Source organism: Artemia sp. Qi Xiang Cuo, chromosome 7, assembly GCF_049724085.1.
Source record: "Artemia sp. Qi Xiang Cuo chromosome 7, ASM4972408v1, whole genome shotgun sequence".
NCBI classification, from domain to species: domain Eukaryota; kingdom Metazoa; phylum Arthropoda; class Branchiopoda; order Anostraca; family Artemiidae; genus Artemia; species Artemia sp. Qi Xiang Cuo.
This window is the reverse complement of record NC_142800.1, coordinates 8,502,115-8,526,227: the sequence shown is the minus strand read 5'-3', so window position 1 is coordinate 8,526,227 and position 24,113 is coordinate 8,502,115. Positions and strand designations below refer to the sequence as shown.

Here is a 24,113-nt window from a genome sequence, read left to right as displayed (position 1 = left end):
AACAACACCAAGCAATACTTTTCAAAGGGCATTTCAGAACAAGTTATTTTCTTAATGTCCTTCCTAAACCCATTTTACATGTTGAAGTTCCCAACCTTTTCACCCGCAACTATACTTTACAGCTTTTTGGATACTTCAACACCAAGAAATACTTTTCAAAAGACATTTCAGAGCAAGTTCCTTCTTAATTTACTTTCTAAACCCAATTTATAAGTTGAAGCATCCTTCCTTTTCACCCACAACTTTACTTTACAGCTTTTTGGATCCCCCAACACCAAGAAATACGTTTCAAAAGACATTTCAGATCAACATCTCTTCTTAATGTTCATTCTAAACCCATTTTCCAACTTGAAGCATCCTTCCTTTTCACCCACGACTTTACTTTACAGCTTTTTGGATACCTCAACATCAAGAAATACCTTTCAAAAGGCATTTCAGAGCAAGTTCCTTTCTTAACGTTCCTTTCTAAACCCATATTCCAACTTGAAGTACCAATCCTTTTCACCCACAACTTTACTTTACAGCTTTTTGAATGCTCCAACACCAAGCAATACCTTTCAAAGGCATTTCAGAGCAACTTCTTTTCTTAATGTCACTTCTATACCCCATTCTCCAACTTGAAGTACCCATCCTTTTCACTCACAACTTTACTTTACAGCTTTTTGGATACCTCAACACCAAGAAATACTTTTCAAAAGGCATTTCAGAGCAAGTTTCTTTCTTAATGTCAATCCTAAAACCATTTTACAAGTTGGAGCATCCATCCATTTCACCCACAACTTTACTTTACAGCTTTTTGGATACCTCGACACCAAGATATACCTTTCAAAAGGCATTTCAGAGCAACATCCTTTCTTAATGTCCCTTCTAAACCAATTTTCCGAACAAGTTCTTTTCTTAGTGACCGTTTTAAACCCATTTTACAAATTGAAGTACTCATCCTTTTCACCTAAAATTTTACTTTACAGCTTTTTGAATGCTCCAACACCAAGCAATACTTTTCAAAGGGCATTTCAGAGCAACTTCTTTTCTTAATGTCACTTCTAAACCCATTCTCCAACTTGAAGTACCCATCCTTTTCACTCACAACTTTACTTTACAGCTTTTTGGATACCTCAACACCAATAAATACTTCCAACTTGAAGTACCCGTCTTTTTCACCACAACTTTACTTTACGACTTTTTTCCACACCCAAACATCAAGCAATACTTTTCAAATGGCTATAATATATTTTTTCATAACAAGTTTTTTCTTAATGTCCTTCATAAACCAATTTTACAAGTTGAAGTAGTTATCTTTTTCACCACAACTTTATTTTACGACTTTTTGCACACCTCAAGATCAAGCAATACTTTTCAAAAGACATTTCAGGGCAAGTTCCTTTGCTAATGTCCCTTCTAAACCCATTTTACAACTTGAAGTACCCATCCTTTTCACCCACAACTTTACTTTACAGCTTTTTGGACATCTCAACACCAAGCAACACTTTTCAAAGGGCATTTCAGAGCAAGTTCCTTTCTTAATGTCCCTCCTAAACCAATTTTACAAGTTGAAGCATCCATCCTTTTCACTCACAACTTTACTTTACAGCTTTTTGGATGCCTCAACACCAAGAAATACCATTCAAAAGGCATTTCAGAGCACCTTATTTTCTTAATGTCCCTTCTAAACCCATTTTCCAACTTGAAGTACCCATCCTTTTCACCCACAACTTTACTTTACAACTTTTTGGATACCCCAATACCAAGCAATACTTTTCAAAAGGCATTTAAGAGCAAGTTCCTTTCTTAAAGTCCCTCCTAGACCCATTTTACAAGTTGAGGCATCCATCCTTTTCACCCACAACTTTACTTTACAGGTTTTTGGTTCTTTTGAATGCGCCAATATCATGCAATACTTTTCAAAGACATTTTAGAACAAGTTCTTTTCATAATTTCCATTGTAAACCCATTTTACAAGTTGAAGTAACCATCCTTTTCATCCACAACTTTACTCTACAGTTTTTTGAATGCTCCAACATCAAACAATACTTTTCAAAGACATTTCAGAACAAGTTCTTTTCGTAGTGACCGTCGTAAACCCATTTTACAAATTGAAGTACTCATCCTTTTCACCTAAAATTTTACTTTACAGCTTTTTGAATGCTCCAACACCAAGCAATACTTTTCAAAGGGCATTTCCGAACAAGTTGTTTTCTTAATATCCCTCCTAAGCCCATATTACAATTTTAAGTACCCAACTTTTTCACCCTGAACTATACTTCACAGCTTTTCAAAGGCCCACTATACCAAGTAATACTATTCAAAAGGCATTTTAGAACAATTTATTTTCTTAACTTCATTCCTAAGCACATTTTACATGTTGAAGTTCCCAAAATTTTCACCCGCAACTATACTTTACAGCTTTTTGGATACCTCAACACCAAGAAATACTTTTCAAAAGACATTTCAGAGCAAGTTCCTTCTTAATTTCCTTTCTAAACCCATTTTATAAGTTGAAGCATCCTTCCTTTTCACCCACAACTTTACTTTACAGCTTTTTGGATCCCCCAACACCAAGAAATACCTTTCAAAAGACATTTAAGAGCAACATCTCTTCTTAATGTTCATTGTAAACCCATTTTCCAACTTGAAGCATCCTTCCTTTTCACCCACGACTTTACTTTACAGCTTTTTGGATACCTCAACATCAAGAAATACCTTTCAAAAGGCATTTCAGAGCAAGTTCTTTTCTTAATGTCCCTTTCTAAACCCATTTTCCAACTTGAAGTACCAATCCTTTTCACCCACAACTTTACTTTACAGCTTTTTGAATGCTCCAACACCAAGCAATACCTTTCAAAGGCATTTCAGAGCAACTTATTTTCTTAATGTCACTTCTAAACCCATTCTCCAACTTGAAGTACCCATCCTTTTCACTCACAACTTTACTTTACGGCTTTTTGGATACCTCAACACCAAGAAATACTTTTCAAAAGGCTTTTCAGAATAAGTTCCTTTCTTAATGTCCCTCCTAAAACCATTTTACAAGTTGAAGCATCCATCCATTTCACCCAAAACTTTACTTTACAGCTTTTTGGATACCTCAACACCAAAATATACCTTTCAAAAGGCATTTCAGAGCAACATCCTTTCATAATGTCCCTTCTAAACCCATTTTCCAACTTGAAGCACCCGTCTTTTTCACGACAACTTTACTTTACGACTTTTTTCCACACCCAAACATCAAGCAATACTTTTCAAAAGGCTCTATTATATTTTTTCAGAACAAATTTTTTCTTAATGTCCTTCATAAACCAATTTTACAAGTTGAAGTAGTTATCTTTTTCACCACAACTTTATTTTACGACTTTTTGCACACCTCAAGATCAAGCAATACTTTTCAAAAGACATTTCAGAGCAAGTTCCTTTGCTAATGTCCCCCCTAAACCGATTTTACAAGTTAAAGTACTTATCTTTTCCCCCAAGACTTTACTTTACGACTTTTTTCCACACCCAAACATCAAGCAATACTTTTCAAAGGCATTTCAGAACAAGTTTTTTTCTTAATGTCCTTCCTAAACCAATTTTACAAGTTCAAGTAACCATCCTTTTCACCCACAACTTTACTTTACAGCTTTTTGAATGCTCCAACATCAAGCAATGCTTTTCTAAAGACATTTCAGAACAAGTTCTTTTCTCAGTGACCGTCCTAAATCCATTTTACAAATTGAAGTACCCATCCTTTTCCTCACAACTCTACTATAAGGCTTGTTATGTTAGGTTAGGTTAAGATAGGTTAGCTTAGCCTACGTACGCGCGTACGTAGGCTAACCTAACCTAACTTAACCTAACCTAACATACCTTAATCTACCCTAACCTAACCTAACTTAAATATGGAGAGACGGTTAGCTAGCTAACCTAACCTAACCTACCTAACCTGCCTTAACCTAACCTAATCTAACCTAACCATACTCGCCGGAAAATCTCCCCAGGTCGACTTTGTATTTCTCTTGCACTATGCATGTTTGTTATAGATTTTTTATTTTCTTTGAAAAAAATTAGAATTGAACTATAACTTTTTTATTTTCTCTAAGAAAATTCAGAATAGAACTTTAAATTTATTTGTGTCTGTGAAATTAATACCTGAAGTGGATGATCTTTATTTTTCTCTGGAGAAATTAGAATTGAACTTTAAGTTCTTTAATAAAATTCAGACTTGAGTTAACTTTTTATGATCAATATAAAACTTTCTCTATCTTCTATGAAAAATTTAGAACAGTAATTTAAAATTTTTCCATCTCTTTGAGAAAAATCTGAACTGAAGTGGAACATTTTTATTTTTCTTGAAAAATAGAATTGATCTGTAACTTATTTCTTCTCATATGGATAGTTAGGAAAAGAACTTGAAATTTTCTTCACATCAATGAGAAAATTAGCTCCTTATCTTCATAGAGAAATAATCACGATCAATGTGTAACTTTTTCTATCTTCTACAGAAAAATTTGGAGGAGAATTTAAAATTTATTTCTTTGGGGAAACATCTTAATTGAAATTGAACCTTTTTATATTATTAGGAAATATATAATTGATCAATAACCAATTTCTTTTTCATTGAGAAAATTCAGAAGAGAGCTTGATCTTTTCTTCACTTCATTGAGAAATTTCAAATAGAACTTTAAATTTCCTTGTGTCTTTGTTAAATTAAGAACTGAAATGGAAGATTTTTATTTTTCTCGGGAGAAATTAGAATTGAACTGTAAGTTCTTTAATAAAATTCAGAAGATAACTTGAACTTTCCATCTTCTATGAAAAAATTTGGAACAGTATTTTAAATTTTTCACCTCTTTGAGAAAAATCTGAACTGAAGTGGAAACTTGCATGATATTGAGACGTGCACAAAAAAAATCTGAACTGAAGTGGAAACTTGCATGATATTGTGGTGTGCACAAAAGTTGTAAAGTATAGTTGCGGGTGAAATGGTTGGGAACTTCAACTTGTAAAATGGGTTTAGGAAGGACATTAAGAAAAATAACTTGTTCTGAAATACCTTTTGAAAAGTATTGCTTGGTGTTGTGGGCGTTCAAAAAGCTGTGAAGTATAGTTCTGGGTGAAAAAGTTGGGTACTTCAACTTGTAAAATGGGTTTAGAAGGGACATTAAGAAAAAAAGTCGTAAAGTAAAGTTGTGGTGAAAAGGATGAGTATTTCAACTTGTAAAATGGGTTTAGGAGGGACATTAAGAAAGGAACTTGTTGTGAAATGCCTTTTGAAAAGTATTGCTTGGTGTTGGTTGTAAAGGATGGCTACTTCAACTTGTAAAATGGGTTTAGGAAGGACATTAAGAAAAGAACTTGTTCTGAAATGCTTTTGAAAAGTATTGCTTGATGTTGGGGTATTCAAAAAGCCTTATAGTAGAGTTGTGAGGAAAAGGATGGGTACTTCAATTTGTAAAATGGATTTAGGACGGTCACTGAGAAAAGAACTTGTTCTGAAATGTCTTTTGAAAAGTATTGCTTGATGTTGGAGCATTCAAAAAGCTTTAAAGTAAAGTTGTGGGTGAAAAGTATGGTTACTTAAACTTGTAAAATTGGTTTAGGAAGGACATTAAGAAAAAACTTGTTCTGAAATGCCTTTGAAAAGTATTGCTTGATGTTTGGGTGTGGAAAAAAGTCGTAATAAAGTCGTGGGGAAAAAGATAAGTACTTTAACTTGTAAAATGGCTTTAGGAGGGACATTAGCAAAGGAACTTGCTCTGAAATGTCTTTTGAAAAGTATTGCTTGATCTTGAGGTGTGCAAAAAGTCGTAATATAAAGTTGTGGTGAAAAAGATAACTAATTCAACTTGTAAAATTGGTTTATGAAGGACATTAAGAAAAAACTTGTTCTGAAAAAATATAATAGAGCCTTTTGAAAAGTATTGCTTGATGTTTGGGTGTGGAAAAAAGTCGTAAAGTAAAGTTGTGGTGAAAAAGACGGGTACTTCAAGTTGGAAAATGGGTTTAGAAGGGACATTAAGAAAGGATGTTGCTCTGAAATGCCTTTTGAAAGGTATATTTTGGTGTTGAGGTATCCAAAAAGCTGTAAAGTAAAGTTTTGGGTGAAATGGATGGATGCTTCACCTTGTAAAATGGTTTTAGGAGGGACATTAAGAAAGGAACTTGCTCTGAAATGCCTTTTGAAAAGTATTTCTTGGTGTTGAGGTATCCAAAAAGCTGTAAAGTAAAGTTGTGAGTGAAAAGGATGGATCCTGCAAGTTGGAGAATGGGTTTAGAAGTGACATTAAGAAAAGAAGTTGCTCTGAAATGCCTTTGAAAGGTATTGCGTGGTGTTGGAGCATTCAAAAAGCTGTAAAGTAAAGTTGTGGGTGAAAATGATTGGTACTTCAAGTTGGAAAATGGGTTTAGAAAGGGACATTAAGAAAGGAACTTGTTCTGAAATGCCTTTTGAAATGTATTTCTTGATGTTGAGGTATCCAAAAAGCTGTAAAGTAAAGTTGTGGGTGAAAAGGAAGGATGCTTCAAGTTGGAAAATGGGTTTAGAATGAAAATTAAGAAGAGATGTTGCTCTGAAGTGTCTTTTGAAAAGTATTTCTTGGTGTTGGGGTATCCAAAAAGCTGTAAAGTAAAGTTGTGGGTGAAAAGAAAGGATGCTTCAACTTATAAAATGGGTTTAGAAAGGACATTAAGAAGGAACTTGCTCTGAAATGTCTTTTGAAAAGTATTTCTTGGTGTTGAGGTATCCAAAAAGCTGTAAAGTATAGTTGCGGGAGAAAAGGTTGGGAACTTCAACATGTAAAATGGGTTTAGGAAGGACATTAAGAAAATAGCTTGTTCTGAAATGCCTTTTGAAAAGTATTGCTTGGTGTTGTGGGCATTCGAAAAGCTGTGAAGTATAGTTCTGGGTGAAAAAGTTGGGTACTTAAACTTGTAAAATGGGTTTAGGAGGGAGATTAAGAAAAGAACTTGTTCTGAAATGCCCTTTGAAAAGTATTGCTTGGTGTTGGAGCATTCAAAAAGCTGTAAAGTAAAATTTTAGGTGAAAAGGATGAGTACTTCAATTTGTAAAATGGGTTTAAGACGGTCACTACGAAAAGAACTTGTTCTGAAATGTCTTTGAAAAGTATTGTTTGATGTTGGAGCATTCAAAAAGCTGTAGAGTAAAGTTGTGGATGAAAAGGATGGTTACTTAAACTTGTAAAATGGGTTTACAATGGAAATTATGAAAAGAACTTGTTCTGAAATGTCTTTGAAAAGTATTACATGATATTGGCACATTCAAAAGAACCAAACACCTGTAAAGTAAAGTTGTGGGTAAAAAGGATTGATGCCTCAACTTGTAAAATGGGTCTAGGAAGTGAATTTAAGAAAGGAACTTGCTCTTAAATGCCCTTTGAAAAGTAGTGCTTGGTTTTGAGGTATCCAAAAAGTAGTAAAGTAAAGTTGTGGGTGAAAAGGATGGGTACTTCAAGTTGGAAAATGGGTTTAGAAGGGACATTAAGAAAATAAGTTGCTCTGAAATGCCTTTTGAATGGTATTTCTTGGTTTTGAGGCATCAAAAAAGCTGTAAAGTAAAGTTGTGAGTGAAAAGGATGGATGCTTCAACTTGTAAAATTGGTTTAGGAGGGATATTGAGAAAGGAACTTGCTCTGAAATGCCCTTTGAAAAGTATTGCTTGGTGTTGAGATATCCAAAAAGTTGTAAAGTAAAGTTGTGGGTGAAAAGGATGGGTACTTCAAGTTGTAAAATGGATTTAGAAGGGACATTAGCAAAGGAACTTGCTCTGAAATGTCTTTTGAAAAGTATTGCTTGATCTTGAGGTGTGCAAAAAGTCGTAAAATAAAGTTGTGGGGAAAAAGATAACTACTTCAACATGTAAAATTGGTTTATGAAGGACATTAAGAAAAAACTTGTTCTGAAAAAATATATTAGAGCCTTTTGAAAAGTATTGCTTGATGTTTGGGTGTGGAAAAAAGTCGTAAAGTAAAGTTGTGGTGAAAAAGACGGGTACTTCAAGTTGGAAGTATTTCTTGGTGTTGAGGTATCCAAAAAGCTGTAAAGTAAAGTTGTGAGTGAAAAGGATGGGTACTTCAAGTTGGAGAATGGGTTTAGAAGTGACATTAAGAAAAGAAGTTGCTCTGAAATGCCCTTTGAAATTTATTGCTTGGTGGTGGAGCATTCAAAAAGCTGTAAAGTAAAATTTTAGGTGAAAACGATGAGTACTTCAATTTGTAAAATGGGTTTAAGACGGTCACTAAGAAAAGAACTTGTTCGGAAAATGGGTTTAGAAGGGACATTAAGAAAGGATGTTGCTCTGAAATGCCTTTTGAAAGGTATATTTTGGTGTTGAGGTATCCAAAAAGCTGTAAAGTAAAGTTTTGGGTGAAATGGATAGATGCTTCAACTTGTAAAATGGTTTTAGGAGGGACACTAAGAAAGGAACTTGCTCTGAAATGCCTTTTGAAAAGTATTTCTTGGTGTTGAGGTATCCAAAAAGCTGTAAAGTAAACTTGTTAGTGAAAATGATGGGTACTTCAAGTTGGAGAATGGGTTTAGAAGTGACATTAAGAAAAGAAGTTGCTCTGAAATGCCTTTGAAAGGTATTGCTTGGTGTTGGAGCATTCAAAAAGCTGTAAAGTAAAGTTGTGGGTGAAAAGGATTGGTACTTCAAGTTGGAAAATGTGTTTAGAAAGGGACGTTAAGAAAGGAACTTGCTCTGAAATGCCTTTTGAAAGGTATTTCTCGATGTTGAGGTATCCAAAAAGTTGTAAAGTAAAGTCGTGGGTGAAAAGGAAGGATGCTTCAAGTTGGAAAATGGGTTTAGAATGAACATTAAGAAGAGATGTTACTCTGAAATGTCTTTTGAAAGGTATTTCTTGGTGTTGGGGTATCCAAAAAGCTGTAAAGTAAAGTTGTGGGTGAAAAGGAAGGATGCTTCAACTTATAAAATGGGTTTAGAAAGGACATTAAGAAGGAACTCGCTCTGAAATGTCTTTTGAAAAGTATTTCTTGGTGTTGAGGTATCCAAAAAGCTGTAAAGTATAGTTGCGGGTGAAAAGGTTGGGAACTTCAACATATAAAATGTGTTTAGGAAGGACATTAATAAAATAACTTGTTCTGAAATGCCTTTTGAAAAGTATTGCTTGGTGTTGTGGGTCTTCGAAAAGCTGTGAAGTATAGTTCTGGGTGAAAAAGTTGGGTACTTAAACTTGTAAAATGGGTTTAGGAGGGACATTAAGAAAAGAACTTGTTCTGAAATGCCCTTTGAAAAGTATTGCTTGGTGTTGGAGCATTCAAAAAGCTGTAAAGTAAAATTTTATGTGAAAAGGATGAGTACTTCAATTTGTAAAATGGGTTTAGGAGGGACATTAAGAAAGGAACTGGTTCTGAAGTGCCTTTTGAAAAGTATTTCTTGGTGTTGGAGCATTCAAAAATTAGTATAGTAAAGTTGTGGGTGAAAGGGATGGGTACTTCAACTTGTAAAATGGGTTTAGGATGGACATTAAGAAAATAACTTGTTCTGAAAAGATATAATAAAGCCAAAAAAAAATTATTAAAAATGGGGGACTCTGGGGCTTTTGGGGTGCTGGGGGTCCTTTGGGGTTCTGGGGGGCCCTTTCGGGCCGGGTGGTCCTTTGGGAGCCTGGGGGGCCTTTGGGGGTCCGGGGGCCCTTTGGTAGCCCGGGGCCCTTTGGGCGCCCGGGGGGCCTTGGGGGGGCCGGGGAGGGCCTTTGGGGGTCTGGGGGGCACTTGAGGGCCGATTGGTCCTTTGGGAGCCCGGTGGACCTTTGGGGACTGGGTGAGGGCCTTTGGGGGTCCGGGGGGCCCTTTGGGAGCCCGGTGGTGTTTTGGGAGTCCGATGGGCCTTTGGGGGTCTGGGGGGCCCTTTGGGGTCCGGGGGCCCTTTGGGAGCTTGGGGGACCTTTGAGCACCGGGGGCTTCCTTCGGGGTTGCGGTAGGGGGATTAGAACCCTTTGGGGTTGGGGTAGAGGACCTCACAACACTGTTCAAATGGAACTTGTGTATTTTAACGACCACAGAGTTTCACCCTCAAATCCTCTTCTAAAATCATCTTTTAAATCATCTTTTAAAATGTCTCTAACTGTTTCGCCGAAATAATTCCATAAAATGACTGAAACGATTTCGCCCAAATAATCCCTAAACGTAATTTCAGCGTGTTCCTTTTGTTTGGCACCTCTGCGCTGATACATTTCAAATTATTTGGGAACCCTTTCGTGAATCAATCTCTTCATCGCTAAGATCTAAACATTCGCTTGGAGACAGTTCTCTTTAGAAACAACAAATTAATTCCCTTTCGTGTCAAATCAATTCTCTTTAGAAACAACAAATTAATTCCCCTTTCATGTCAATCAATCAATCATGACATCATCTTTCATGTGTGATCTAAACTGTGCCTCGGAAACATTCTCTTTGGAAATACATCAAAGACATTAATTAACTTGACGTCTCATTTTAAAGCCCTTTTTTCTCTGATTCTTAATATAAACGTCTTAACGCAGTTAAAAGTCTTGAATTGAATTTAGTTCCCAAATAAAGCTTTTCTAAGAATGTCAAAATCCTTGTCTTACAAAAAAGCGTTCGATGGCCTTGCTTTGGCTTATTATGCCCTATAAAATATTTTTATGAAGAGAAAAACTATAGCTCTTAGATTTGTCATAAAATTCAATATTTTATTCATTGCTACAAGTCTTTGGGTCTTTCTTAGTTAACCAGGATGATTTTCTTATCGCCCTAGTCTTAAAATTCCATCTGTAAGGTCAAAGAATGAGAAAAAGATTCCTATTCTTGTAAAAACGTGGAGTGCTATCATCAGACAGATGAGAAATTTCAAATAAGCTGTCACTTGCCACAAATCGGAGCAAACCCAAATTGGCTCATAGCAGAGGAGATTCCAAGGGGTTAGACACTATTGTTTGGGAATAAACCATATCTGCTTGACTAGTAGCTCATTTTAAAGCCCTTTTTTCTCTGATTTATAATATATATGTATTACAGTATTTAAAAGAATTGAATTCAAATTTAGTTTCCAAATAAAATTTTTCTCAGAAATTCAAAATCCTTGTCTCACAAAAAAGCGCTAAATGGTCTTGCTTTGGAATATTATGCCCTATAAAATGTTTTTATTAAGTAAAAAACAATGAACCTAAGATGTGTCATAAAATTCAATATTTTCTTCATTGCTACAACTGTTTGTGACTTTCTTATTTAACCAGGGCGATTTTTTTTATCGCCCTATTCTTAAAATTCCACTTATAACGTCAAAGAATGAGAAAAAGGTTCCTGTTCATGTCAAAACTTGGAGTGCTATCATTAGACAGATGAAAATTTTAAATGAGCTGTCACTCGCAACAATTCGGAGCAAAATCACAATTAGCTCAGAGCAAAGGATATTCTAAGGGGTCAGACACTATTTTGTGGGATAAAACCATATCTGCTTCACTAGTAGCTCAAATTAAAGCATCTGTTTCTCTGATTCATAATATATACGTCTTACCGCGTTTAAAAGGCTTGCATTCAATTTATTTCCTAAATAAAGTTTTCTCAGAAATTCTGAATCCTTGTCTTACAAAAAAGCGGACAATGGCCTTTATCTGGCTTAATATGCCATATACGGTATTTTATTGATTTAAAAATAATAGCCTTTGGATTTCCGTAAAAATTCAATATTTTCTCCATTACGTCAGCTCTTTGTGAATTTCTTATTTAACCTGGGCGATTTTCTTTTCGCCCTAATTTTAAAATTCCATCTACAAGATCAAAGAATGAGAAAAAGGGTCCTATTCATATCAAAACGTTGAGTGATATCATCAGACCACAGTGTACAGATATAGCAGTAAGTTTACCGCAGATAATTTCTGGCTCTTCATTCTCGGTACGAACAAACAGCTCCACCCACTTATTCTTGCATTAGCACGTACAAACAGCTCCTCTCATTTGATCTGCCATCAGCGACCAATTTCCCTGGAACACGTATTTTGGCAGAAACTTTCTCAAAATGCCTTTGAGACCAACTTGAGACTTCGAAACCTACTTTTAATTCCTAAAAACATCCAGTAATAACATTGCACTACTAATTACCGATTTTCATATATGTATTGGAAGAGAAATCAACTTGTCACTTGTCGCTTACAAAGATCTAATGTCGCTTATGTTTCTACGTTCTCTGGAGCACTTACATGTCGGTCTGGGTTTTACAATAGGTGAGATAGAGAAAGATCATAATGCCTATAATTTATATACTGTGCATCAGACAGATGAGAAATTTCAAATGAGCTGTCACTCGCCACAAGTCGGAGCACAACCACAATTAGCTCATGATTATTGGACTTCTCAACAATGTTCAATTAAATGGCTGTCAAAATATGGCCTTCGCGCCCTGGTTGGATAGGGTATGATCTATATAGCGTTTACATTTAGTAAAGAATTTTAGAAAAGTCTTAAATATTTTTTTTAAGTGAAAGTTGGGAACAAAATTAAACCTTAAAATCGTGAGAATGGGGTGTAACCCCTCCCCAACTAACGCTATTTACGCTAAAGTCTTCAAGATGTATAAAATTAGTTCTGATTCAAAATCAACGACCCTTTCTCTAGGTTGAAATAACAATATTTTTCGAGAGATTCCTGTCGTAATTATGACTCGATCCCTTCATTTCAGAAATAAGAGTTACATTTCCACTTAGAAGTCAAATTCTTTTTGTTTTTTAATTTTAAGCTTATGTTTTTAAGATGATTTTAATTGTACACTGAAAGCTACTGATGTCACAACTGGTGGAAGACTATGGAAAGATTTACAGATTGGTTTATTGTTGTCAGGCTCCATACTCAATTTTGACTCCAAAATCAACAAATATAAGGAAAATATAAGTAGTTAAAAGTTTAACAATTGTATCCATTTAGATGTTTAGTAGATGAAGAAAGGTCTTTTCTCACATGTGTTGCCACGTGTTGCCACATGTGTTTCTCACATGTGTTGTCATAGTATGGAATATGATTGTGTTTGTCGTCATAAAACAATTGAAAGTTAGGAGGTATTTATACTAATATTATTTTTGAATTAGGTTTGACATCCAGTCTGTTTTGACGCTTGTTTTTCTTAAGCACCCTGTTTTTCTTTAAACACAAAAAACTTTAGTGACTGTGGAAATCCTTGACTTTTGTTTTTTTTAGTAAAGTGCTAGTTTTCTATAATCCTAGAAACACAGGGAAACATAATTAGTTTGTTTGTCTGTATTAGTTTTATTGGTATATATTGGATAGGCTGTGAAGTAACAATTTTTGTCCGTTTTAAGTTTCAACTTCGCTCTTTACTTCCCACGGAAAAACTTTGTTTTTTTTTAGATTAATATGTTAGTGGTGATATATTGTAAATTCTGCTAATATTATTCAATGATACGTCTATGGTTCTTACAATTTCTGCGAAGATTTGGGCTTGAATTGTATTGCTATTTTCGTCATCTGCCAAATTGTAAATTATATTTTCTTCGTCTCTAAAATTTAAGTGGAGATCCTTGAGTGGATCTTCACACTCCGAATCAATCGAGCTACAAAGAAAACTATAAACTGGAGGCACATCGACCCGGAATTGAAACCATCTTCTTGTTTTTGAATTTAAAGGGCAAAATTTTTGTAAATTGGAGAATTTATCAAGAAAAACGTTTGAAAATTTGCCCAAATATATGTCTTCACCCTGTAAAGGGTAAAAAAATTGCAACTCCTGCTCTGACTATCAATGAAATTAAGTGTCTTGTGCATACCAAACTTGTTAACAAAAAAAAATCGAAATTTTGGCAGGAATCAAATAACCTGGATCCGTAAAGTGTTGTCAAAAGGCCATTTCCTTGTTCAACCCTTGTCCCTGCGTGATTGACAATTTGTCAGAGCTCTATAGCATGGGTATTCAGCTATCATATCTATTTACAATCATGAAATGTGACAATTTTACGAAACAAAACCAGATTATCTTCCAAATCAAAATCCTTTGGGCTTTTGGGCACTTTGTCAACTGATAATTTCTTAAAAGACGCACAATTGAGCTGACATAAAGTCGAGAATCCAAAGAGAAAAGTTGAAAATAGGTGGAAACCCGCTATCCGAATAACCTGGATCCGTAAAGTGTTGTCAAAAGGCCATTTCCTTGTTCAACCCTTGTCCCTGCGTGATTGACAATTTGTCAGAGCTCTATAGCATGGGTATTCAGCTATCATATCTATTTACAATCATGAAATGTGACACTTTTACGAAACAAAACCAGATTATCTTCCAAATCAAAATCCTTTGGGCTTTTGGGCACTTTGTCAACTGATAATTTCTTAAAAGACGCACATTTGAGCTGACATAAAGTCGAGAATCCAAAGAGAAAAGTTGAAAATAGGTGGAAACCCGCTTTACCCCCCCCCTCCCCCCAAAAAAAATATTCCCTGTGTCGGGCTGATCTCAAATCGTTTTCCACTTATTATAAATGAAAATAACTCAATTTCTGATCAAATAAGCAGCCTCTAAAGTTTCTGTGACATTGAGGTGGAGATGGAGATAAGGAAGGGGCGGTTTTCCTCCAATGCGATTAATCTCACATTACGGCTCGCAGGATTACGGCTGAAAAATCGCAATAACAAAAACAGGAGGCATGGTTAAAGCGGCAGCTACAACTTAGTAAAGAGCAAGCCACAGCCCATAGTAATCGAAAGTAAAAAAACACGTTAAAAAAAAACTACCTAGTGAAAGAAAATTGCTATGTATTGGAGTGGTAAGGTGCGGGTGTCACCACTTATTGGCGCAGAAACGGTGCTACATCACTTACTGGAGGGAAAAGCCCCTGGCGGCGCCAAATTTTATAATAGGATCCCCGCACTTACCACAACGGTCCTGTAAATATAGTGTTAGTTAGTACCCAATTTAAAGTATAGCCTGCCCCCAGGGTATTATAACGTGATCGAGCGGTCAAATGGCCACATTCCTAAGGCCAAGAGTGTACCAGACCCGGGTCACCGCTAAAAATCTCTAAGTATCTCCTTGGAGGTAACGAACCCCCCTGTCAATATAATATGATGGTATCTCGTAGCTCTGTTCTTACCCTGTCTGGGTTCCTGGAAAATTATTACACGGTTGTAGAAAATATCTTACTTGTAATCTTCCAAAGATCACATATAACAAAAAGAATAGGCTTCCCCAAACAGGGTCTCAAAGTAGACTAACTGAAAAATTCATTCTGTACAGCAACTCTTCATGGGGGTGAACCTTCGCTTGGCCTAGCCAATCCTGTCAATCCCCATTCAAAATCCATTCTACTTTTTCTTAACTTTACCTTTGAATGGCCCAGACTAGGAAGTCCAAAATAGAGTTTAGTTCAAAGCTTACTTATTGCGAAAGAATCTAACTCAACAACCAGAATTCAACTTAGGATTAGAAATTATCTCATAGGCAAATATAATTACAGAAAAGAAAATGGGTCATTTATCTGAAAAGAAAAGAAACAGGGGTGGAACCCCAACACCTCCCCCCGTAAGATAAATGACCACCCACATGCCACGCTGGTCCATCCTTACAAATATAACACTTAACTTCAAAATCACCAAACTTGTCTATCTTCTGTTCTTCCTTCTTTTGTACATCTCCACGGCAGCTAACCGCTGGCTTATGGCTTCGTGACTATACCATCCCCTTGGTTTTGTTCCATTGCCATTTCATATTTCTGTCCAACCAATCGAAGCTATTATCTGCACAGCTCTATTCATCAAGCTTGGGATTTTAAGGAAGGAAGAATCCACGAGATTTGTGCACAGCAAAATAAAAATTTCTCGCTCTCACAAAATTAACATTTGAGAGGAGCAGGAAATCAGTTTCTGGCACATTCGATGATGCCAGCCATCATGAAAAATTGGCTGTACTAGCCTCTCAATTTCCATCTGTGGAAACAACCCCACATCTCAATTAAACTATAAATTACCCCTTGGCATAATTCCAAATAATCTAAGGCCGAAGGCCTGTGAAAATGATCAGAGTATAGGGAAATCATATGACGAATATGCGTTGATGTTAATTGAAGATAAAATTTGGATACATCTCCCACTGAATACAATTTGCCGAAAATAATTGTCGGTTCCCATGAAGAGTAAAAACTATGAATAGGGTTACTGGACAAAGGTTTGGGTGAAATGTTAAGTGACTGGGAGAGAGTATCCCCCAAGGACTCCATGTCAGGGAGGCAAAACTTCGGTAAAGGGATCACAATTTGTCCTCCAGTTGTGCATTGAGGAAAAGGGCTATCTTTCGCGACTTCCCGCAGGGGATCTTCCCCAAGGGATTCCTCCCCCTCATAAAGGATCGACATATCTTTTCAATCGATAATACTAATCTCATATTCCTTCCCAAGTTTTTCCAATCCGACTCGGCCTTCTATATCTCCCAACTTTTCCCCAACCCGTTGTAAGTCGTTCATCTCTATTTTGTAATGATCTTGTTTTGTTCCCCATGGGTCTTGGACCTCTTTGCCCCCCCCCTATTATTTATGTTATCAAGGCACATCTCATCCAACATTTTTTTATTTTTCGACAATGCTGGCTGAATCTCCAAATGTTGTCTCTTTTTTGCATTTATTTGTTCTTTTTCACTGTTCTCAATTTTTTCCATGGCGCAAAATAATAAATCATCGTTAAATCTGAATTTGGACTAAAGTGTTCACCGTCTTTGACTGCATTACTTCATTGTAGCTCCGTTTAATATCTCTTTTCTCCATCTTAGTTTTCTTTACTTTTACCACCGAAACAAATAGTTCGTCATCAAATGGGAACTGCATTACGACATTTGGTTTTTCATATTGTACTAAAATTTCTCGAACTTTACAAGGGAAAGCGCGTACAATAAATTTTGTCTCATTTTTCTCTGGTAAAATCAGCGCTTCACTTTTGCAAATATTTTTTGTCATCTCATATTCGTTAAGTGTTCTCAAGTTTTCTATTTTCTGAAAATTTTCCCTAAAAATCATTTTTGCGCGTCTTATTTTCACTATTATGTTGTCTTTTTACTTCCGCATCCCATTTTTATGGATTATCAACATTTTGAACACGAGTATCAAGTATTTTGTTTTTCCGACAGGGCGGCACAGCCTCCCCCAATTTGTTTTATGGGCCGGTGCACCTCCCCCCTTAGTCAACGAAGTTGTATATTTTTCCGGGGTTCTAACCCATGGGGTTCTCTTATACGTTTGAAAATTTTTCCCTGCAATTATTTGCATTAGTTCTCTTCTATCATTTCCATCTGCCTCTTCCTTTCGTTCTCTTGCTATTCTATCAGCCTCTTCTTTTCGTTCTCTAGCTATTCTATCAGCCTCTTCCTTTCGTTCTCTGGCTATTCTCTCTTCCTTCATGACATTTAATATTTGTTGTGTCGTATCTATTTGAGTACTTTTTCTCGAGCCCCTGCTGGATCTCGAATCAACACTGCTCCTTCTATTCGGACTACTTTGATTCTGTCTGTCATTATTTCTTCTTAATTAATTTTCTGAATCTTTTCGTTCTCTATCCGTATTTTCTCTTACCCGTAACTCCCCTTCATTTGGCACAGCCTCTGAGGGGTGAATTTGTCTTGTGTTTTCACATATTATTTCTTCCTTGTTTATTTCGTACCCCCTCATTTTACCGTGGATACTCCTTTCCGATTATATTATCTCTTAATCAATTAGTCAATCTGGGCAAGTATAACAATTGGCACACGCAAAAATTATGATACGCAATTACTATACTTATATCAGCTCCGTGTAATCAGATTCAGCAAATTTTCAAATTACCGGAATATCTAGACTTCATTAGGGAATAACGAATTCTTTCGCAGCAAGCAATTTTACGCAAGTGAAATCAACTCCAAAAAACAATTAAAAGGGCTTGGACGAGAAAGTAAACCGAAAAATCGCGTAAATATTCCACTAGTAAATTAGCTGGACTAAAACTCAAACAGGGGAACTACCCCGTAAAACAAATCACGTATCCTCCCTGGATACACGTACTCTAAATATAATCTCCTCCTAGGCAGATTAATCAATAGGACAGGTTCCTCCCACCTTCCTTCTCAAATGTGCGCACCGAACTGATAAATCCTCGTAATTTGCCGTCTTCAATAATCTTATAACCTTCGTCACTGAAGATTATATCTAATTCCGTCAATTCACTCAAATAATAACCCAACTTTCAACGCTTTCTTATCTGTCCTTAAATCCTGTAATACTTTTCAAAACGGTAATTCCCCCACTGTAAACTCAAACTCAATTAATTTTACGTCATTATTTTTTATTTTTGTCTAACAAGGCACAGCCTATTATAGATCTTCATAATTCTATTAATTGATTCCTTTTGTTTTTCTTTATATGTAATCACAATAGGCTACTCTGTAGGCTAAATTAACTTGTCTCTTCGAAAACGCGGAATTCTTTTACTATCAGTGCTGTTAATAGCTCCTTTATTTGCTGCCACCAGTGTTGGTGTGGTAATAATCCCACTACTGCCACCAACATTGGAGTGATAAGGTACGTATGTCACCACTTATCAGTGCAAAAATTGTGCTACACTACTTACTGGAAGGAAAAGCCCCAGGCAGTGCCAAATATTATAATGGGATCCCCACGCTTACCACAAATGTTCTGTAAATATAGGTTTTGTTAATGCTGAATTCGCATTATAGCCTGCACCCAGGGTATGATAACGTTATCGAGCGGTCAAATAGCCAAATTCTAAGGCCAAGAGTGTACCCGATGGGATCACCACTAAAAATCTCTAAATATCTCCTTGGAGGTAACGAACCCCCCTGTCAATATAATATGATGGTATCTCGTAACTCTGTTCCTACCCTGTCTGGGGTCATGGAAAATTAGTACACAGTTGTAGAAAATATCTTACTTGTAATCTTCCATAGGTCACATATAACATAAAGAATAAGCTTCCCCAAACGGTGTTTCAAAGTAGACTAACTGAAAATTTCATTCTCTGCAGCAGCTTTTCATAGGGATGGACATTCGCTTGGCCTAGCCAATCCTCTCGATCCACATTCAAAATCCATTCTACTTTGTCTTAACTTTACCTTTCAATGGCTCAGACCAGGAAGTCCAAATAGAATTTAGTTTTAAGATTACTTATTGCGAAAGAATATAACTTAGCAACCAGAATTGAACTTAGGATTAAAAATTATCTTATAGGCAAATATAATTACAGAAAAAAAAATGGGTTATTTATCTGAAAAGAAAAGAAACAGGGGTGGAACTCCAACACTATGTAAAACTGATTCAGGATCGAACGAGCACACTCCAAAGTTTCTTTGACCTTGAGGTAGAAATGGGGATGAGGAAGGGGCAGTTTTTCCTCCTATACGATTAATCTCATATTTTGTCTTGGAGCATTACGGCTGAAAAATCGAAAAACAGGAGTAATAGTTGCAGCGATAGCTGCAACCTAGTAAAGAGCTAACCACAGCCCATAGTAACCGAAGATTTTGTAAGGCAAGTATTTTGTAAAGCATAGTAGGGCAAGGATTTTGAATTTCTTAGAAAAACTTTATTTGGAAAACAAATTGAACTCAAGTCTTTTAAACGCGGTAAGACGTATATGTTATGAATCAGAGAAACAAGGGCTTTAAAATGAGCTACTAGTCAAGCAGATATGGTTTAGTCCCAAAAAATAGTGTCTGACACCTTAAAATCTCCCCTGCTCTGAGCTAATTGTGATTTTGCTCCGAATTCTGGTGAGTGACAGCTCATTTTAAATTTCTTATCTGTCTGACGATAGCACTCCACGTATTCACATGAATAGGAACTTTTTTCTCATTCTTTGACCTTATAAATGTAATTTTAAGACTAGGACGATAAGAAAATCAACCTGGTTAAATAAGAAAGCCACAAACAGTTCTAGCAATGAAGAAAATATTGAATTTTATGTCAAATCTAAGAGCTATTGTTTTTCCCTTCCTAAAAATACTGTATAGGGCATAATAAGCCAAAGCAAGGCCAAAAAATTATTGAATTTTATGACAAATCTAACAGCTATTGTTTTTCACTTAATGAAAATACTGTATAGGGCATAATAAGCCAGAGTAAGGCCATCGAACGCTTTTTTGTAAGAAAAGATTTGGACATTCTTTAAACGCAGTAAGACATATATATTAAGAATCAGAGAAAAAGGGGCTTCAAAATGAGCTACTAGTCAAAAAGAGTTGTTTAGTCCCAAAAAATAGTGGCTGATCCCTTAGAATCTCCTCTGCTGTGAGCCAATTGTGAATGTGCTCCAATTTGTGGCGAGTGACAGTTCATTTGAAACGTCTAATCTGTCTGATGGTAGCACTTTAGGTTTTGACAAGAATAGGAAACTTTTTCTCATTCTTTGACCTTGTATATAGAACTTCAAGACTAGGGCTATAAAAAAATTGCCATATTTAAATAAGAAAGTCACAAAGAGTTGTATCAATGGAAAAAATATTGAATTTTATGAAAAATGTGAGGGCTATTATTTTTCACTTCATAAAAACACTGTATAGGGCATAATATTCCAAAGCAATGCCATCGAAAGTTTTTTTTTGTAAGACAAGGATTTTGAATTTCTTAGAAAAACTTTATTTGGGAATAAATTGAATTCGAGGCTTTTAAACGTTATAAGACGTATATATTATGAATCAGAGAAAAAAGGGCTTAAAAATGAGCTACTAGTCAAGCAGATATGGTGTAATCCCTAAATTCAGTATCTGACCCTTTAGAATCTCCTCTGCTCTGAAGTAATTGTGTTAAAGTATTTTTAATAGTCCTCTAGGTAATAGGAGACAAAATTTACAATAGGAACACTCTACTCAATTTGAAAGATTGGGCGATCACCGAAGGATGTTATCTTCAAAACTTAGCAACACTGAACATAGGGCGATTGCCAAGGCGATGGGCTATTACATCAGGCTGGTCATTCCAAACCTAAACAAGACTTGGCAGCTTTCTTCTTCATCGTGATTCCTGGTTTCTGCTGATGTATCCAATTTAATGAAGACTTAACTTCATTAGTAGTTTAGTGAAGGCCTTATGAAATCCAGGGCCTATCTTGGTCAGACTTTTCCACGCTTGGCTATGTTTTTCTATCCACAAGAGTCGAAATCCTGCACATACAATCTCAAGCCTATTAAATCTTGCTCAATATACATTCATACCGGAAAATATTATTCTACCACGGAAAAGCGTCCCAAATAGACGACTTATCTAAGAAGAGACTATCAGCCAAATAAGCCTACCGAAAAAAAACAACTAAGATTAATATTTTATTCATCAGAATCCAGAACAAATACCGTTTCATTTACTATGTCAGAAATTTGTTGAGGAGATCCGTTCCTCAAGATTACTCTGCAGAAATGTTAGCAATCGATTTTGAATCGATTGTTCATCTCAGACTTGGCTTCGATGGCCTTTTGGTACCCTTTGGGCCACAAAATGCTGTTTTATGCCAAAAAATGGAAGACAGGAAAACTGAACTCTGTTACAATATTTGCACGTTACTTGAAAAGATTATTATAAACTTAAGTTTTAACTCAAATCAACCTTCTTAAAATCTTACATGATCACCATTAAAAGGTCATCATCCCTCGGTAAAAAACAGAAAAAAGCTTCAAACCCAAAACAAAAAATAAGTAAAAACAAATTCTAACAACACCTACTATTCAAGTGATCAAAATCCCCCTTTTCAAAAAATCCCTTTTCAAAAAATCAGGCAAATTTAATGAGGCTCATAACATATAACGGGAACTTTGAAAAAATTGAATTATAATAAAAAAAAATAGACTCTTTGGCTATAAAAAATAGATTCTTTGGCAGTTTGTTTGAATCTGAAATAGATTCAAACAAACTGTTTGATAAACTTTTTGTTACAATTAAATAAAAAAAACAAGTTTTTTTTTAACTGAAAGTAAGGAACGACGTTAATACTTAAATCGAACAGAAATTATTCCGTATATGAAGGGGGCTGTCCCCTCCTCAACGCCTCGCTCTTTACGCTAAAGTTTTTTTATTGTTAAAAAAAATAGAGTTGTGAGAAAGTCAAACTTTAAAGTAAAGAGCGAGGCGTCGAGGAGTGGACAACCCCTTTCATATACGGAAAAATTTCTGTTTGTTTCAAGTTTTAACGTCGTTCCTTACTTTCAGTTAAAAAAAAACTTGTTTTTTTTTTATTTAATTTTTGAACGTTTTAGAATTAATGCAGGTTTTGATCTTGGCTCACCGTACATGAATAATTAAAAAAAAATTGCATATTATATTTGGTTAAATGGCTTTCTCGAAACTTGTTTAATTTTATTTACGAACGTTTTTATTAGTAATAAATATACGTAACTTATAATTAACTTACGTAACGACCTTCTATATTCATTAATTTTTAACACGTATATTAGGGGGTTCGCCCCCTAGTCAATACCCTGCTCTTTAAACTATAGTTCGATTTTTTTTCCAGTTATTTAAAAATGACCTCTTAATCACAATCAGTTGATCAGTTGAAAAACTTGATTTTTTTTTTATTTAATTCCTGATCTTTTTATTTAATAATGCTGGGAAATCCGGCGCCCCCGTCCTAGCACTGTCCCTGCCCCCATGAACACTTCCTTCATGGAAAGATCCTTCCATATAGCCCCAGACCCTCGCCGTCCCCCCCCTACCAGAAAAAATCTCCTCTGAAAAAGTTTGTATACTTCCCAATAACCAATACTATATGTTAACATTGAGTAAAGTTCATAACTTTCAGCCCTCCCCCTGGGAACTTTGGGGGATCAAGTCATCCTAAAAGACATTTTTATCATATTTTCGACCATGCTGAACAAAATGGCTATCTCAAAATTTTGATCGGGTGACTTTGGGAAAATTATGAGCGTGGGAGGGGGCCTAGTTGCCCTCCATTTTTTTTGGTCACTTAAAAAGGGCACTAGAACTTTTAATTTTCGTTCCAATGAGCCCTCCCACGATATTCTAGGACCACTGGGTCGATACGATCACCCCTGGGAAAAAAAAACAAAAAAAAACAAACAAACAAACAGATAAACACGCATCCGTGATCTTTCTTCTGGCAAAAAATGGAAAATTCCACATTTTTGTAGATACGAGCTTGAAACCTCTACAGTAGGGTTCTCTGATACGCTGAATATGATGGTGAGATTTTCATTAAGGTTCTATAACTTTTCGGGGGTCTTTCCCCCTTTTTTCGAAAATCAGCCAAATTTTCTCAGGCACGTAACTTTTGATGGGTAAGATTAAACTTAATGAAACTTATATATTTGAAATCAGAATTAAAATCTGATTCTTTTGATGTATCTATTGGTACCAAATTCCCGTTTTTTAGAGTTTCGGTTACCATTGAGCCGGGTCGCTCCTTACTTACAGTTCGTTACCACGAACTGTTTGATAGATACAAGCTCTTCGGTATTTTGTGTGATGCATGTAAAAGTAAATTTTGCTAAATATGGTGTTTTTCAATCAGTTAGAAGAAATATTATCTTCCTAGACATAAATGGACGAAAAAAAGTACCTGAAGATAAAGCCTATATAGTCGTCATCTCTATGCGTATCAACAAAAAATGTTCCTTCAAAGTCAACGCCCTCAAATCGATGGGAACCTAAAGAAGAAACTTTCATTAGTGTTAGTGTCGTTGTTTCTTTATTCAGTTTACGTTAAATAAACACTTCAATAAAATGCCAAAACGGGAGCAATGGTCAAGCATTTGGTGCTGCTGCAGTAGAGGTATTTTTCAAATCCCATGTGAATTGAAAATTAGTGAAGTTTTCAGTATTAAAAACATGCAAACACTAAGCGTAAGTGTAGTTGGTAAGTCAATCTCTGTACTAGCATTTGTAATCAAATTAATCAAATTATTCACTTCTTTTCTATTGAGAATTGAAGTGATAGTATAATTGATCAGTGAAACAAGCTTTCCTTCAAACTGTACGTCGGCTTTTTGCATCCGATGGGTACTTTTAAAATCCATACTGGTAGCCATTGAGGATTACTGCATAGCAGTATTAGACTCTTTTGCTGTGATCCTATTGTGAGTTTCTGTAAATCGTAACAAACCATGTCAATAATAAAATAGTTATGGTAAGCTAGTGAACAGAGAGCCATTAAAGTTGC

General features: G+C 35.7%; 1 protein-coding gene across 2 annotated transcripts in view; it reads right to left on the bottom strand.

Moving 5' to 3' along the window:
• LOC148949912 (cartilage oligomeric matrix protein-like) overlaps nucleotides 1-24,113 on the bottom strand; it is a 334,413-nt gene that overhangs the window by 60,376 nt on the left and 249,924 nt on the right. For both annotated transcript variants that reach the window (XM_089091996.1, XM_089091995.1), the window contains exon 11: nucleotides 23,514-23,601. In XM_089091996.1, the coding sequence (XP_088948122.1) occupies nucleotides 23,514-23,601 (88 nt within the window). The remainder of the gene's footprint in view (nucleotides 1-23,513; nucleotides 23,602-24,113) is intronic.